This window comes from Capricornis sumatraensis, chromosome 8 (assembly GCF_032405125.1).
Source record: "Capricornis sumatraensis isolate serow.1 chromosome 8, serow.2, whole genome shotgun sequence".
Taxonomy (NCBI): Eukaryota; Metazoa; Chordata; class Mammalia; order Artiodactyla; family Bovidae; genus Capricornis; species Capricornis sumatraensis.
The window spans coordinates 11150487-11164257 of NC_091076.1; the positions used below are offsets into that span (position 1 = coordinate 11150487).

A 13771-nucleotide genomic window follows, 5' to 3' on the forward strand; every position below is an offset into this window, starting at 1 on the left:
AGGTTTGGGGTTGGGGAGGGTTGTGGGTAGGGGGGAGGTGGGGTGGGAGGGGTTCGTTGTCTTTGAGGTGAGAGCTTCCTTCACTTTCTTCTGTTGCCTCTGAGGGCTTTGGGTCTGGAGGGCTGACCACCAGGCCATGGGCTGCCTGAGGGTAAGACCTGCAGATGGTGGATGATTTCCAAGCCACAGCCTTTTTGTCTCTGGGGAACTGCCTTCTTCAGAGGAAAGGAGGTGGGGGGCCGTGAATTGGTGGTTAGTTTCTGAGTTTTACCAAATAAAGTAGAGTCTAAGAAGAAAGATTCATTTGTTTCTGCTCTTCTTTTCCTGCTTGGCTCTCCAGCATCCCAGACGCTCTGTGCTCAGGGTACTGCAAGCGCCATTCTGTCCTTCACAGCCATTGCAGCGGCCCCTTTTCCTGGCTGCTGGAACATTCCTTTCAGGTAGAGAAGTGTCCGCTGTACCTCTCCTTTGTCATATGATCACTGTTGGTGGGATCCCAGGGATGAAGGGAGTCAGGTTTCTGAAATTCAGCTGTCTTGGGTTGCCTTTGACTCCAGTCATCCTTCTATTCCCAGTGGCCTCTGTTAGTAATGCTGCTTGGGCTGCCTCTCCTGACGTCATTTTACAGCCAGCTGTATGTGCAGCATTCAGCCAGTTAGCCCCCTAGGCACTGCTCCTCACACTCCTCCCAGCTTCCTGTTGCCACATGCCCTTTGGATTCAGATTTTATTTCCTCTGGTTTCATTGAGTAAACCTTTGGTGCCTTAGGTTTGAAAATACAGGAGTAGGGCACATTTGGGGTTCACCCTTCTGTTCAGCAAACAGAGCCGGTCTTCTTTCAGCTCAGTGGGTCAGAGTGTCCGGGCCCACGTTTCCACCAGTGATCCAGTGGGAATAAAGGCTGCTCTGTCCCAGCAGTGGAGCGAGGTTGATCCCAGGCATATTGGCTGGCTCCTTTAAGACCAGCCTTTGATACAGTGTCAGGAAAATTGTGGTTTCAAGTTCAAACTGTGGTTTGGGGGAGATTCTAGCTTAAAAGGAAAAGAGCAAGGAAGCATCTCTGCTTTGGGGGTCTTTGGGATTAAGTTTCCTTCCCTGGAGGCATTCCTTGAGTTTCATTACTGTTCTTTTCCCCTTACTCTCCTGGGGTTTCTGAGGGTGGAGGATAAGGGTCTTAAGGGAAAAAATAATCATCTCTCAAAAACCACAGTTTGAACTTGAAACTCAACACTGTGATTTGAATTCTTCAAGTCATGGTTTGAATTGAAAAGGCCTGCCCCCATGCCAGAGACCAGCTTTAATGAGGCAGGCAAGCAAAGGCCTCCAGATTGTGATTATTTAAAAAATTTAATCCTAGATGGGAGAAAAACAGAATGTGGCAGGGTTATTATTCTGGTGCTTCTCAGTGGTTTGACCTGCAGCTGCGGAGACCTGCCATGTTCAGGAGAAGGTTACTACCAGTGGCTTCAGTCTTCACTTTGGAAACCAGAGTGCATGCAGCTTTTTGTTTCCTACAATCTTGGGTATATTCACTCTGGATTGAATTCCAGCAATCCTTTGGAAACTGACATCCTGCTGCCACACTCCCACATCCCCTCTTAAAACCATTAATCACCTCTCCCGGGGTGAAAGGTTGCCTTTGGAGCTTTGCTGCAGCCAGCTGGAATGGCTCCTCTCCATGTAGGCGCTGATGAGCTCGCCTCACTCCCGGCCTCTGCACGAACGGACCTTTGGGAGAATAATAGAAACACTGACTCATCACATGACCATTTGGAAGGGTCACAAGCCAGAGGCCTCCTTTCTACAGCCAACAACAACTTGAATCCTCCACCCTCGGTGGAGGGTCCCTTTTGTTACTGAGCAGCCACAAGCCACAGAACCGGGGAGGAAATATTGAGGAACCATATGGGCCCAAACTCGTCCTTGAGGATGAATGATTTTAAGTGAGCAGCTCTCCGGGTCCAAAGTTTGAGACGCCTCGAGGTCACACAAACCAAAACACAAAACAAACAGAAAATAGTGAAAACCAAACTGAAGAGGTGAACTTGGTATGACGAGCAAGGTGAGTGCCATAAGGTCAAAGAAACAGGAAATGAAAGAAAGGTCAGGGGCTATTTAGAAAGTCGTTTCTTTCAAAATTCACTGGTAGGAATTTACAGATTTAAATATCCTGGGCTTCTGTCGAGGGTAGGTAAGGATTTTCTTTATACACAAAGTTATATCTCGGTCATTGCGGCTGCCCACTGACCCAAGTCTGCCAGACTTACAGGGTGAGATGGAGGGGCTGGAACTCCATAAAGTAGTCAAGTTCAGAAAGGAGGTAGCTGAGGTGTGCTGGAGCATGGGAGAAGATGGCATGAAGGGTGACAGGTGTGTAAAGAAAAAACTGTCCTGTGCAAATGTGTTGAGAATCTGTGGGTAGCTTCTAGATCCAGGAACACAGAGCACCTGTTTGACACTGATGGCGGTCTAGATAGGAATGATAAGGACGGTGGTGTGATAGATTTTGCAGGCTCGAATGAAGGAAGAGTTTTCTGTTTATCCCTATTTAATAATTCAGGGCTATGGGATTCCCCTGGTGGTCCAGTGGCTAAGACTCCATATCCCCAAAGTAGGGAGCCCAGGTTCCATCCCCGGTCAGGGAACTAGATCCCACACTCCACAACTAGGACACAGCGCAGCCAAATAAATATTTTTTAAAGAATGATATCAGGGCTAGATTTCTGACTATGTGCCCACTGACAGTGAGCATCGAAGCACTTTGTGAGTGGTCGTGAGGGATGCAGTCTGAACGGCAGAGGGGGAAGTGCACCTTTGGATGTTTAACATAAAGGAAAGATGCCCTAAGACTCTGAGGGTCCTCAGGACTCAGAATGGACATAAATATGGAAGTAGCATTCATTTCCAATACAGAGTATTTTGGCAACCTATCAGCTGAAAACGTGTTGCTTAGATGGGTCAAACTAACAGGATGAGCTTATTTAGTCACTAAGTCATGTCCAACTCTTCTCGACTCCATGGACTGTAGCCTGGCTCCGCTGTCCACGGGATTTCCCAGGTAGGAATACTGGACCGGGTTGCCATTTCCTTCTCCAGCAGGGTGAGGTAACCACCCTGAATTGAACATCTGCAAAAACTCAGCCACACAGGTTCAGGTAAGATCGGCTTAGCAGTTTGTGTTCAATAACAACAAAAAGACATGACAACAAATAGCACCGGAGGCTTCCCTTTACTGTAAATCTTATGTAAGGAACTGACAGCTTCATTGGGTTGTCAAAAAGGCCAAGTAATATCAGGCTGTGTTAATAGAAGTATGGCATCTGGAAGGGAGGAGGCAAGAATCCAGACCACTGTTGGCACCGTGTTCATTTGTGGCCACCAATGTTAAGGACCTTAGTGACAGGCTGAGGTCGCCAGTGGAAGGGCGACTGCACAGGCAGAACCAAAGGCACGGGAGTTATTTAGCTGGGAAGGAAAAACACTTCCCAACAAATGGGAGTCACTCAAAATTGGACTGGGTTGCCCTCTGATAGGTAGTGAGACCTTCATCCCCGCAAGTGTTTAAGTAAAAGCTGGACCGATTGGGTCTGGGTGGTGAGGGGAGGTTCCTGCCCAAAGCTGAAGGTAGAATTTAGTCAGCCTTTCAGCTTCCTCCCAGCTGGATGATTCTGACTTACGTCCACCACCTGCTCACCACCCTCCTGCCTACCATCTCTCGACTGGCCTGGGGCAGCTGCTGAAGGGGACAAGGGGAGTCTGTGGGTTCAAGAGCCGCTAGAGCCCCCAGTCAGGGAGCAAGGGAGCCCACTGACCGGCGCACCCAGGGAGGGTTAGGGTGCAAACCTGCTGGTAGGCTGGGGGCTAGCCTAGAAGTGCCCAGCAGCGAAAGGGCCCAGCATCCCACCTTCTCGTACAACACAGGTATCTCGGGCTCCATCGCGACCAGCAGTTCCTGGGGCGCGCAGCCTCCAGCCTTGTTCCCGGAGTCTCTTTCCTCCCTGGGCCTCCGTCTCACGCCCACAGCCCTTCGCAGGAAGCCGACTCCCAAACCCGGGCAGGGGGTGTGGGCCGAGGACGAAACCCCGCCCCCAGGGGTCCCTGATCTTTGCCCCCGCCCCGGGCTCCGCGCCTCCCCGGGAGGCCACCGGCGGGCCGGCGGGCGCCGCTGCCTTTTGTGTGTTTCGTTTCGAGGTGCGAGAGACCCCCAGCGGTTCGCCGCGTCCCCTCGCGGCCCCCGGCGCCTCCTCTCGGCGTCCCCAGCCCCCCTGCTCGGCTCCGCGTGCCAGCTCGGGGCTCGCTGGTTCGCTCCCCGCGGCGCCAGGAGGAGGGGCGAGGGCCCGCAGCCCCCTCCCCCGCGCGCGGCGCCGGAGCCCAGCCGAGCCGGGGGGACCCGCCGCCGCCGGCCATGTGGGCCGGACTGCTCCTCCGGGCCGCCTGCGTCGCGCTCCTGCTGCCGGGCACCCCGGCCCGCGGCTACACCGGGAGGAAGACGCCGGGGCACTTCGGGCCCGAGAGGTAAGCGCCCCGCACCCCTCCTCTGCGCCTTCGCCGGAGCGCTACCGGCGCGGAGCCCCGAGGCGCGGAGGGGCGTCCCGGAGCCGCGGGTCCGGGCACCCGCCCGGGGCACTGTCGGCGCGGGCGAGCCTGGGAGGTCAGGACAAAGGGACAGCAGCTTGTGGTCCGGGCGGGTGGTCGTCCTGCGCCCCTGACCGGGGCTGTCCTGACTGGGATCTGGCGGGGGGACCGGAGACCCTGACGCTAGGTGAGCCCTTCTGAGTACCGTGGAGCGCGGATCCCTGGCCAGGGGGCCGGGGACATTCCAGCTGGTCTTAGGACTGGCGCGCTTTTCGCTCCCAAACGTACCCGTGGCTCTGCCTAGGCAGTGGGGGGCTTTGCCTGCGTCCAGGCTCCGTGCCCGCCGTGGACCTTGGAACCGCCGCGGTCTCTCTAGGTTATGTTTCGGTTTCTGCCAGTGTGTGCACGCGGGCGGGGGTGGGGTGTCTGTCCCTTGGCTCTTTCCCGATTGATGTCTCCCTCCCCTCGTGTCTCCTCCTGGGAGGGCCGGGTCGCCGCGGGCGGAGCGCGTGTGTGCGTGATGCTCAAAGCGAGGGAACACGGTGTCAGCGGGCGGCCTGGCCCGCGGCCACGGCCTCGAGGGCGGGGGGCGCGCAGGGGGACGGCCCCGCCAGGCTCGCAACTCGCACGTGTGTTCCGCAGCCACCGCCAGTTCCTGCTCAGACCCGCCCCGCTCCGCCGGCGTGTCAGAGCCCTGCTGCCTGCCACCTGTGTCCCCGTCACCGCCCGCCCTCGGCCCCTTGGGGGCGCTCTTTCCCTGCCCACCTGAGGATGAGGCTCCAGTGGCCTCCCGGGCATCCTTCCATCCGCCGCTCTGGTGGCCCCCCTGTCCCTTTGAGAGCCCCATCTGAAGAGCCTCCTTCTCAGGCTGCTGCCATATTCGCTCCCGCGAGGGCAGCGGGTGAGACATCCTTGCCGCACCCCCCACCCCCTTCCAGGGCCCCTTCTGTGCAATGACTTCAGAGAGGGAAAAAACTTTTGGAGGCTCCAGGGACAGTTTTCTGCAGATGTTTCTGTTTTACCCTGTGCCCAGAGTTTCCCCTTCCAGAATACTTGTCACTTTTGACACTGATTATTCTCCAGAAGACCAGACTGACTGTCTTTCCATCCATGTCCCCAGTGTCTGCCGCGCATCATGGATGCTCTGTAGACTGCCTATTGCTGTTGTTTAGTCCCTAAGTCGTGTCCAGCTCTTTGGGGTCCCAAAGGCCCCAGAGGAACCGTCCAGGCTCCTCTGTCCATGGGATTTTCCAGGCAAGAATACTGGAGTGGGGTGCCATTTCCTTCTCCAGGGAATCTTCCTGACCCAGGGATCGAGCCCGCGTCTCCTGTCCTGGCAGGTGGATTCTTTCTCCCCAAGCCACCAGGGAAGCCCGTAGACTGCCCGACTGGCAGGATATTCCCACCAGTCTTCAGTCTCGGGCAAAACACTGTTGGGGGAGATTTCTTGTCCCTGTCCTGTTGGACTAGGATTCCAAGTTCAAACTAGGCTGGGCTTCATCATCCTCTGCCCAGCCCAGAACCAGTTCTTGTCATCATCTCTGACCCCTTCCAGGCCCATGCACATGCCGCTCCTGCCTGGAACATTCCTCCACTCTCACCGGCTGCCCCCATTCTCTCTCCAGCCTCAGTTGAGGAAACCACTCCTGTGCTCCCTGGGGCTCCCTAGCCTGTAACATTGTGGCACTTGTTATACATGGTTCCTTGTCTGCCCCTTGAAGGTGAAGAAAATGGCTTGTTCATGGCTGGACTGCCTCGCCTCACCCAGCCTTGGGTACACTGGGTTCCCCTTCACTCCCTTGGGCAGCTCAGCGGCGCCCTTTCTCCCTTCCCAGAGATGTCACCTGGGGAATGACATTTCACCATCTCCCCCCTCTTCTTTTGTTATCCCTTCTCAACCTTGCCCTCAACTGCCATTGATTAAGCACCTACTATGTGCCAGATGCTGCCCTTGGTGTGGAGTTGAGCAAGAAGATGAAGCCCCTGTCCTCAGGGTATGGTAGGGGAGCCGGGGAGTGAGTACGTCAATAAACTAGGGAGTATTGGGTTGGCAAAAAACTTTAAGATGTTAGGGAACAAACTTTTTGTCCAGCCCAATAATTCACTGTCCCAGGAAGTAAGTGTTATGAAGCAGAATAAAGTGAGATAAGGGTGCACAAGTAGGGCCTCTCTGAGGAGACTTGAGCAGAGAGACTTTTACCGGAAAGGGGGTGCTCTGTGTGTGTGTATGTTTGGGGAAGAACCCTCCTGATAGGGGAAACTGCAAGTGCAAAGGCCCTGAGGCTGTTGTCCCTGGGGTTCTTCATCCATTGCAGTCTTCCCTTCTCAGCTCTGAGGGCCCGCCTTGCTCTCAGAGCAAGTGTCCACATGACAGGCATATACAGGCAGCTAGTGTCTGTTCTCTTACAACTTTGTCTTTGTCCTGCCTCCAGGAGGGACAGACCGTCTGGGTCATTTTTCTTTGGAAACTTCTCATTGTCCATTGGGGGTGGAGGTGGGGGTTTCCAGAAGTGTTGGTTGACTGACTTACTGACTGGCTGGGAGGCTTTCACTGCCCAGGAGATGAATCTTACCCCGACCCCCAGGACAGAACATGGAAGGTACTCTCTCCTCTCTTGCAGACGCCGGCTGGGCCCCCACGTCTGCCTCTCGGGATTCGGGAGTGGCTGCTGCCCTGGCTGGGCGCCCTCCATGGGCAGTGGGCACTGCACCCTTCGTAAGTGCCTGTCCCTATGCCCCAAACGTCCTCCACAGCAGGGTGCGCCTTCCCTGGGCTGGCCTGAGGGGCAGACTGGGGGGCTCCAGCCCCGACTCCCTCACCTGTGTTTCTCCTCTCAGCCCTCTGCTCCTTTGGCTGTGGGAGTGGCATCTGCATCGCTCCCAATGTCTGCTCCTGCCAGGACGGAGAGCAAGGGCCCACCTGCCCAGGTAACTGGGGGCGCGGGCCCTGGCTGATGGGAAGAGCTCTGTTTACACTGAGACTGTGCCGGGCACTGGGCAGTTGTGCCCTAGCGCATCATTTTCAAACAACCCTATGAGGTAGGCATTCTCATTCCCATTTTATAGATGAGAAAACTGAGGTGCAAAAGCTAGTGGCTCGCCCAAGGTTACATGGCCAGTAAGTGGCAGAGCTGCATTTAAACTCAGTCCTGTTTGCTTCCAGGGCCCCCTTCCCTACAGAATTTAGGAGAAACTGGGTGGGGGGGAGGGGGAGCGGTGGAGGCGGGGCGGCTGGGACTGCAGCATGGTGCATGCTCACAGGTGTAGTAATTGTTTCAGAAGCCCATGGACCCTGCGGGGAATACGGCTGTGATCTCACCTGTAACCACGGCGGCTGTCAGGAGGTGGCCCGAGTGTGCCCCGTGGGGTTCTCCATGACCGAGACAGCGGTTGGCATCAGGTGTACTGGTGAGAGGCCTGGGAGCAGCAGGGAGAGGCAGGTGGGAAAGGGGTCTCCTCCCTGTCATCCGAGGCCAGTCTCCTGGGATATGCTGGAGTGAAGCTGAGCTGGGAGTAGCTCTGAAGTCTGCAAGTGGGCACGTGGGCAGCTGACAAGGAATCTGCCCCTTTGGCTATTCCACAAATACCTATCAAACGTGTCTTAGGGACCAGGAACTGACCTGTGGTTGGGGTTATGCGGGCGGTCTCTGCTCATATGTTGCTTCAAGATATAGTGCAGGGAGGTGAGTAAGGACAGTGACAGTCCCACCTAATGGGACCACTACTGGAGGAGTGGACAGTGCCGGGCCCACAGGGGCACAGGGAACTGGGGCTGGAGGTGGGCTGGACCGGAAAAGACTCCCTCGAGAATGTGACGTTTGAACGATGAGGCAGGATAAACTCAATAGTTATTTTGTAAAAGTATTATTTGTTCATGATTCAAAAAATTTCCTATAGGCCAAGTCTGTTACCTTCCCCATAGATGCTACTGTGACCAGCTTCTTACTTGTCTTTCCAGAGAGCTTGCAAGCCACCCCCACCCAGACCCTTGTGCCTTTTTAACATTTTGTGAAAATAAACATTTCTTCCCCTGAATATAAAAATAAAAAATAACTTACTTTGGAACATTTGGAAAGTAAAAGAAGGGTATAAAGGTGAAAATAAACATGTCCCAGAAGTTCCTACCCAGAGATATTTGTTACTAAAATGAAGTTATTTTCTTTTCCTGCCCTCGTCCCCTGGGTCTGTATGTGTACTTGTGTGTGTGGGACTGTGTGTCAGGCATGCCTCTCTGTCTGTTTTATAAAATTGGGATCATACCTTATCTATCACTTTCGTTCGTTGTTTTTCTCACTTTGTTCTGTGAGCAGGAAATATTAGTAGTCCTTACAACATCACTTTTAATGGCTGCAGATGTGGCTTCTGTAATCTAAGTACCTACTTCTGTGCTCTCCATCCTTAGCTTGTCTGCAATGTTTGGCTGCTATGAGTAATGCTGCAGTAAAGTGGCTTCTAGTCGGCCTCTCTGATTATTTCCAGAAGGAAGACTATTGGGTCAAAGGTCCCATGAAGGAGTTTTGGTGCTTATTCCTCCCCCAACCCCTTCCCCGCCTTTTTCGGAAGGTTGAAGTACTTTCCAGACACATTTCTCCCTGCAGAGGCAAACTGGACTAAGGAAAAGCCAGAGACCAATGTCAAAGCAAGTGCAGGGCAGGGGAGTCACAGGGGTGGGATAGGGGGAGTCAGGGGGGATGTCTTAGAGGAAGTGGGCATAGTCCCAAAGTTGCCTGCTGTGGGAAGAGCAAGAAAGGAGAATGGAGGGGACCAGTAGGCATGGGGACCAGGGGTGGAAGGGAGACTCAGGTGGGCAGATTGGAGTGGGAGGAGCTGACCTCGTAGGTCTCCATGGTTCTGAGATAGGAAGGGATGCTTTGAAGCTGGGTGTTGGGGGGAGTGGTTCTGTCTCTCAGCCCCCTTCCCCGCCAGGCTTGAACTTCCCTAAAGCACTATTGGCTCCCCCTGGACAGAAGCCTGGGGGCTCCTTTGTGCCCCACAGCTGAACCTTAACCCACCACCTCTCCAACTCAGCCTCCCACCAGACTGCCCCCCACCCCCAAGTCCTCCACTTTGTTCCCAGTGCTTCCTGGAAGCTCCACTCGACAGCTCCCTTCTTGATGCCACCTGGTCCTCTCAGCCCATGTCTCCTCCATCACACACCTGCTGTGCGGGACGGCCCCTGGTGGGGCACATACATAACCCCTGCCCCACACTGGCCTCTCGTGGGTGTGCGTCATGACTCCTGTGTTCTCAGGCTGCAACCGTCTGGAGAGCCAGCCCTGTGTCTTAGTCACATTTGTGTCCTCGACAGATCCCTTCCAGGTCCACTGCATGCCAGCGGTGCTCCACAAGAACCGAAGGGAATTTAATCAACCTTCCTGCCCATTCCCCTGGCCTTTTTGGGGTTGCCTTGCAGGTGGAACTGTTGGAAATGGTTCTGTTTCAACCAGTCTCTCCCGTCATCTGTTCTATGGGGGTCAGAAGAGGCCTGGCCCTGTGGCCTCTTCTTTCTTGGACTGGGGTCCCCTAAAACCAGAAGATTTACCTAGTGTCTTCTTTCTTCCTGGGGTGGCAGTGGGGCATGCCCCATGTGGGCTCAGGGTCCTTGTGGGATGAAGTCCCTCCCCACAAACAAAACATGTTCAGAGTGAGCTATGCAAGAGTGTTTCCTCTCTCCCCAGACATTGATGAATGTTTAAGCTCCTCTTGCGAGGGCCACTGCGTGAACACGGAAGGCGGGTTCGTGTGCGAGTGTGGGCCGGGCATGCAGCTGTCTGCGGACCGCCACAGCTGCCAAGGTGAGCGGCTCTGGGAGGGGTGGTGAGGCTGCATGCTGTCGCCACAGCTTTTAGGCTCTGATGTGGACCTCGAGCCCCTGCCAGGTCCAGCCTGTGCTTTCCAGGCATGACTGCATGTCACCTTCACCACGGTCCTCTAAGCGAGATGCTGCTCTCTCTGTTTTTTTTTTTTTTTTTTTGCCTGCATCTCTTGGCATGTGGGACTTTAGTTCCCCGAGCAGGGAACGTGAAGTCTTAACCACTGGACTGACAGGGAAGTTCCAGGAGATGGTGCTCTCATCCTCACTTTATGGATGAGGCTTGCCCAAGCCATTCCGACAGCAGGAGGAGGGGGAGTCAGGTTGCATGTCTGACACTAAGGCCTTTGCCCTGGACCACGACTCAGTAGAAACTGCTGCTGCCATCGTTGCAGGGTTGGGGGTAGGGGAGGGAGAGGCAGGGGGAAGGGCCAGGGGCAGGCGGAGCAGACTAAGCAGAGCGAGGAGGCCACTGAGACGAGGGAGGGCTGAGGGGACAGGGCTGTGACACATGGGGGTGTGTCATGTGCAAGGCCATGCTGTGATAGAGTCACCACCTGCCCCTGTGCTGGGCCGGGCTCTGGAGACACACAGCCAGTAGAAAGCATTCTGCCCTCCAGCGCCCCGCCTGATGGAAGAGGAAGAACAGTGAGGTTCTTCAGTGAGGTCCTCATGGCTCTTCTTCTAAGGGCACTAATCCCATCATGAGGGCCCCACCTTCAAGACCTCATCTACCTCCCAAAGACCCCCACCTCCTAATACCATCACATTGAGGGTTAGGGCTTCCATACATGAATTTGGAGAGAATGCAGTTGAATAGCACTGATGAGTGCCCTGCCTGCCTCTCCCCAGTACATGAACAGACACACATGTGCCCTTATAGAGATAGAAGGATAAGAGATGCAGGGAGTTAATAGTTATTCAACTCCTGTGTTCCAGGCACCACATTAAGTACTTAACACACATTTTCTCATTTCATCCTCAGAATTGTCCTATGGAGTTGGTACTGTTTTATTTCCATTTTCCTGGTAGAAATAGTGAGGTTTAAAGAAATTAGTTTGGTCAAGATCATATTAGAGTTGAGATCTGAACCCAGTCATTCCTCCATCAGCTTTTTCCCCCTCAACAGTCCATCTTGAAGATATTTCCACATCAGGGTCAACAGATCTGCTTTATCCTTGTCAACTGATGCCTAGTGCTCCGCAGTGCAAGTATCTCACAGTTTACTAACTCTTCTCTTATTGATGAATATACAGATTATTTTCAGTTTTTTTCTAATTTCAAACAAAATTGAAGGGGTGGCTTGGAGAGACTTTGACAGAGGAGGTGGTATAGAAGCTGGGTTTTGAGGTATGAGTAGGAGTTTTCCAGCCAGACAAGATGAGAAAACATTCTAAGCAGATAGGAGAACATGTGTAAAGGAGGAGGGCCACAAGAGCATGGTGCATTTGGAAAATGGCCAGAATTTAGGCCAAAGTAAAGGTGAGGGGGAAGGAGGGAGCTTGGAAAGGCAGCCCTGGGCTTGTGAGCTATGGTGTAGCATTAGTACTTGTGGGAGCCTTGGAGAGATTTTAAGCAGAAAGTAGCCTGATCAGAGGCACTCTTTGTCAGAACTTCCTAGAGGCTGTGTAGAGGGTAGCTTGGGAGGAGCACAGGGGGAGGCAGAGAGACACACAACACTTGTTATCCTCCAGACCAGAGACAAAGGTGCCCTGGGCTAGGATATGGCAGTGAGGATGGAGAGAAGTGGGCTGGTCCACGGAGAACTTAGGAGTTGATAGACTGGATGTGGGTTTTGAGAAGGAGAGGGGTTAAGAGTCTGGTAGGAGATGGTGATGAGAGAGGTAGGTAGAGAGGACTGTATGTTTCCAAAACCCCACAGGGAAATGAGCTCCAGCCATGTCCTGTTCCCTTCCAGACACTGATGAATGCCTTGGGACCCCCTGCCAGCAGAGATGTAAAAACAGCATTGGCAGCTACAGGTGTTCCTGTAGAACTGGCTTCCATCTCCATGGCAACCGGCACTCCTGTGTAGGTAAGGGCAGGGACCCTGCTGTCTTCATATTTAGGTTGCCAATCAGGAAGACTGACAGGGTGAGCCCAGGGACAGGGAAAGGTCAACAGGCTGGACCTCCTTGGTTCCCTGGAGCCTGCAATCGCTTGAGCCTTTGCTCAGAGCCTGCCTTGCCCTGGGGTTGGCGTGGCTCCTGATGGAAGACCCTGTCTTGGACTTTTCCTGGCCACATGCCACTTTCATCCTGTTATGTTCCTCTTCCACCCTCTCCCAGATACACCCCAAGGATTCCTCTCTGCTCACCCATTTTCTTGGCTGCCTTTGCTCCCCTTGGTAAATAAAGCACGTTATGTCTTGGCTGCTCTGGTTTAGAAGGAGACCCCTGTTTTCTCAGCCCATTAGCAGAAATTTCCAGAAAGGGATTGGCATGTTTGGCTTGAGCTTGGCTCATGGGTTGAAGGTGGGGTCCCATGGGCCTGAAAAAAGACCTTGTTCTAGCAGAGTTGGGTGTTTGTCCTGAAGCCTGCCCTGAGCAGTGCAGTGATTTTTTTGAGACTCTTTTTTCAGAAGGGCCCACAGCACCTGATGCCCAGCACTGGGATGGTGGAGGGTTTGGAGCCGAGATTCCCAGTGGGGGCCCATCCCCACCAGCCAGCACTTAATTGCTGCTGCACAGTGCTGGAGTGTGAGTCACTGGTGCATCCATTAAATGCCTACTGGATGTACAGACCTTCCAAGGGGACCAGCACTAGACTTCAGCCCCATTCCCAGACATCTGAGTCACGTCATCGCCCTGGGGCAGGGAGACTTCCCCGGTCTTTTGGGCTAAGAAGTGGAGGAAGGATAGCTTGGTAGCCCCGACAAGGCAGCCGTCGGTAGCGAGGCTCTCCCTCAGATGTAAACGAGTGTCGGAGGCCCCTGGAGAGGAGAGTCTGTCACCATTCCTGCCACAACACCGTGGGCAGCTTCCTGTGCACCTGCCGACCTGGCTTCCGGCTCCGGGCTGACCGAGTGTCCTGTGAAGGTGAGCGCCTGGCCCCGCCCCCGGCTCTAGGCCCCGCCCCCAGCCTCTCCCTGCTCTCGCTGAGCGCGGGAGACGCGGTGCCTCTTCCTTCCGCAGGAACTTTTTTTCAGTTTATCTTTGTTATTTCCACCACCGACCTTTCATCTTCTCTGTCTCTTTCCCCTTTACCCAGCCTTCTTTTGTTTTCCTTTCACTGTTTCCCCAGCCCTACTGTTTTCCCCCAAATAGTAAAGGGAAAAAAACCCACCGAAAAACAATCAGTGATAGAGAAGCCTTTGATGTAGGAGTCCCAGTAACCTGGGCTCCGCGGGACACTTCGGACAGTGTGGGGTCAGTTCTCTGCCAT

The 13771-nt window shown here is 54.2% G+C and overlaps 1 protein-coding gene and 1 long non-coding RNA gene across 3 annotated transcripts in view; one reads left to right on the forward strand and one right to left on the reverse strand.

The window, feature by feature from the left end:
- Positions 1–6: 6 nt before the first annotated feature.
- LOC138084610 (uncharacterized) lies at positions 7–4944 on the reverse strand. 2 transcript variants are annotated; one of them, XR_011145210.1, is made up of 3 exons: positions 4864–4944; positions 1616–1728; positions 7–482 (listed from the first exon to the last, which is right to left on the reverse strand). It is a non-coding gene; the product is annotated as an uncharacterized lncRNA (long non-coding RNA). The 2 variants fall into 2 exon arrangements; XR_011145211.1 differs by lacking the exon at positions 4864–4944 and adding an exon at positions 3905–4020.
- VWCE (von Willebrand factor C and EGF domains) overlaps positions 4406–13771 on the forward strand; it is a 30441-nt gene continuing 21075 nt past the window's right edge. Inside the window, exons 1-7 of the mRNA XM_068978954.1 lie at positions 4406–4515; positions 7197–7291; positions 7414–7503; positions 7855–7983; positions 10254–10370; positions 12306–12422; positions 13297–13425. Coding sequence (XP_068835055.1) covers positions 4406–4515; positions 7197–7291; positions 7414–7503; positions 7855–7983; positions 10254–10370; positions 12306–12422; positions 13297–13425 — 787 coding nt within the window. The remainder of the gene's footprint in view (positions 4516–7196; positions 7292–7413; positions 7504–7854; positions 7984–10253; positions 10371–12305; positions 12423–13296; positions 13426–13771) is intronic.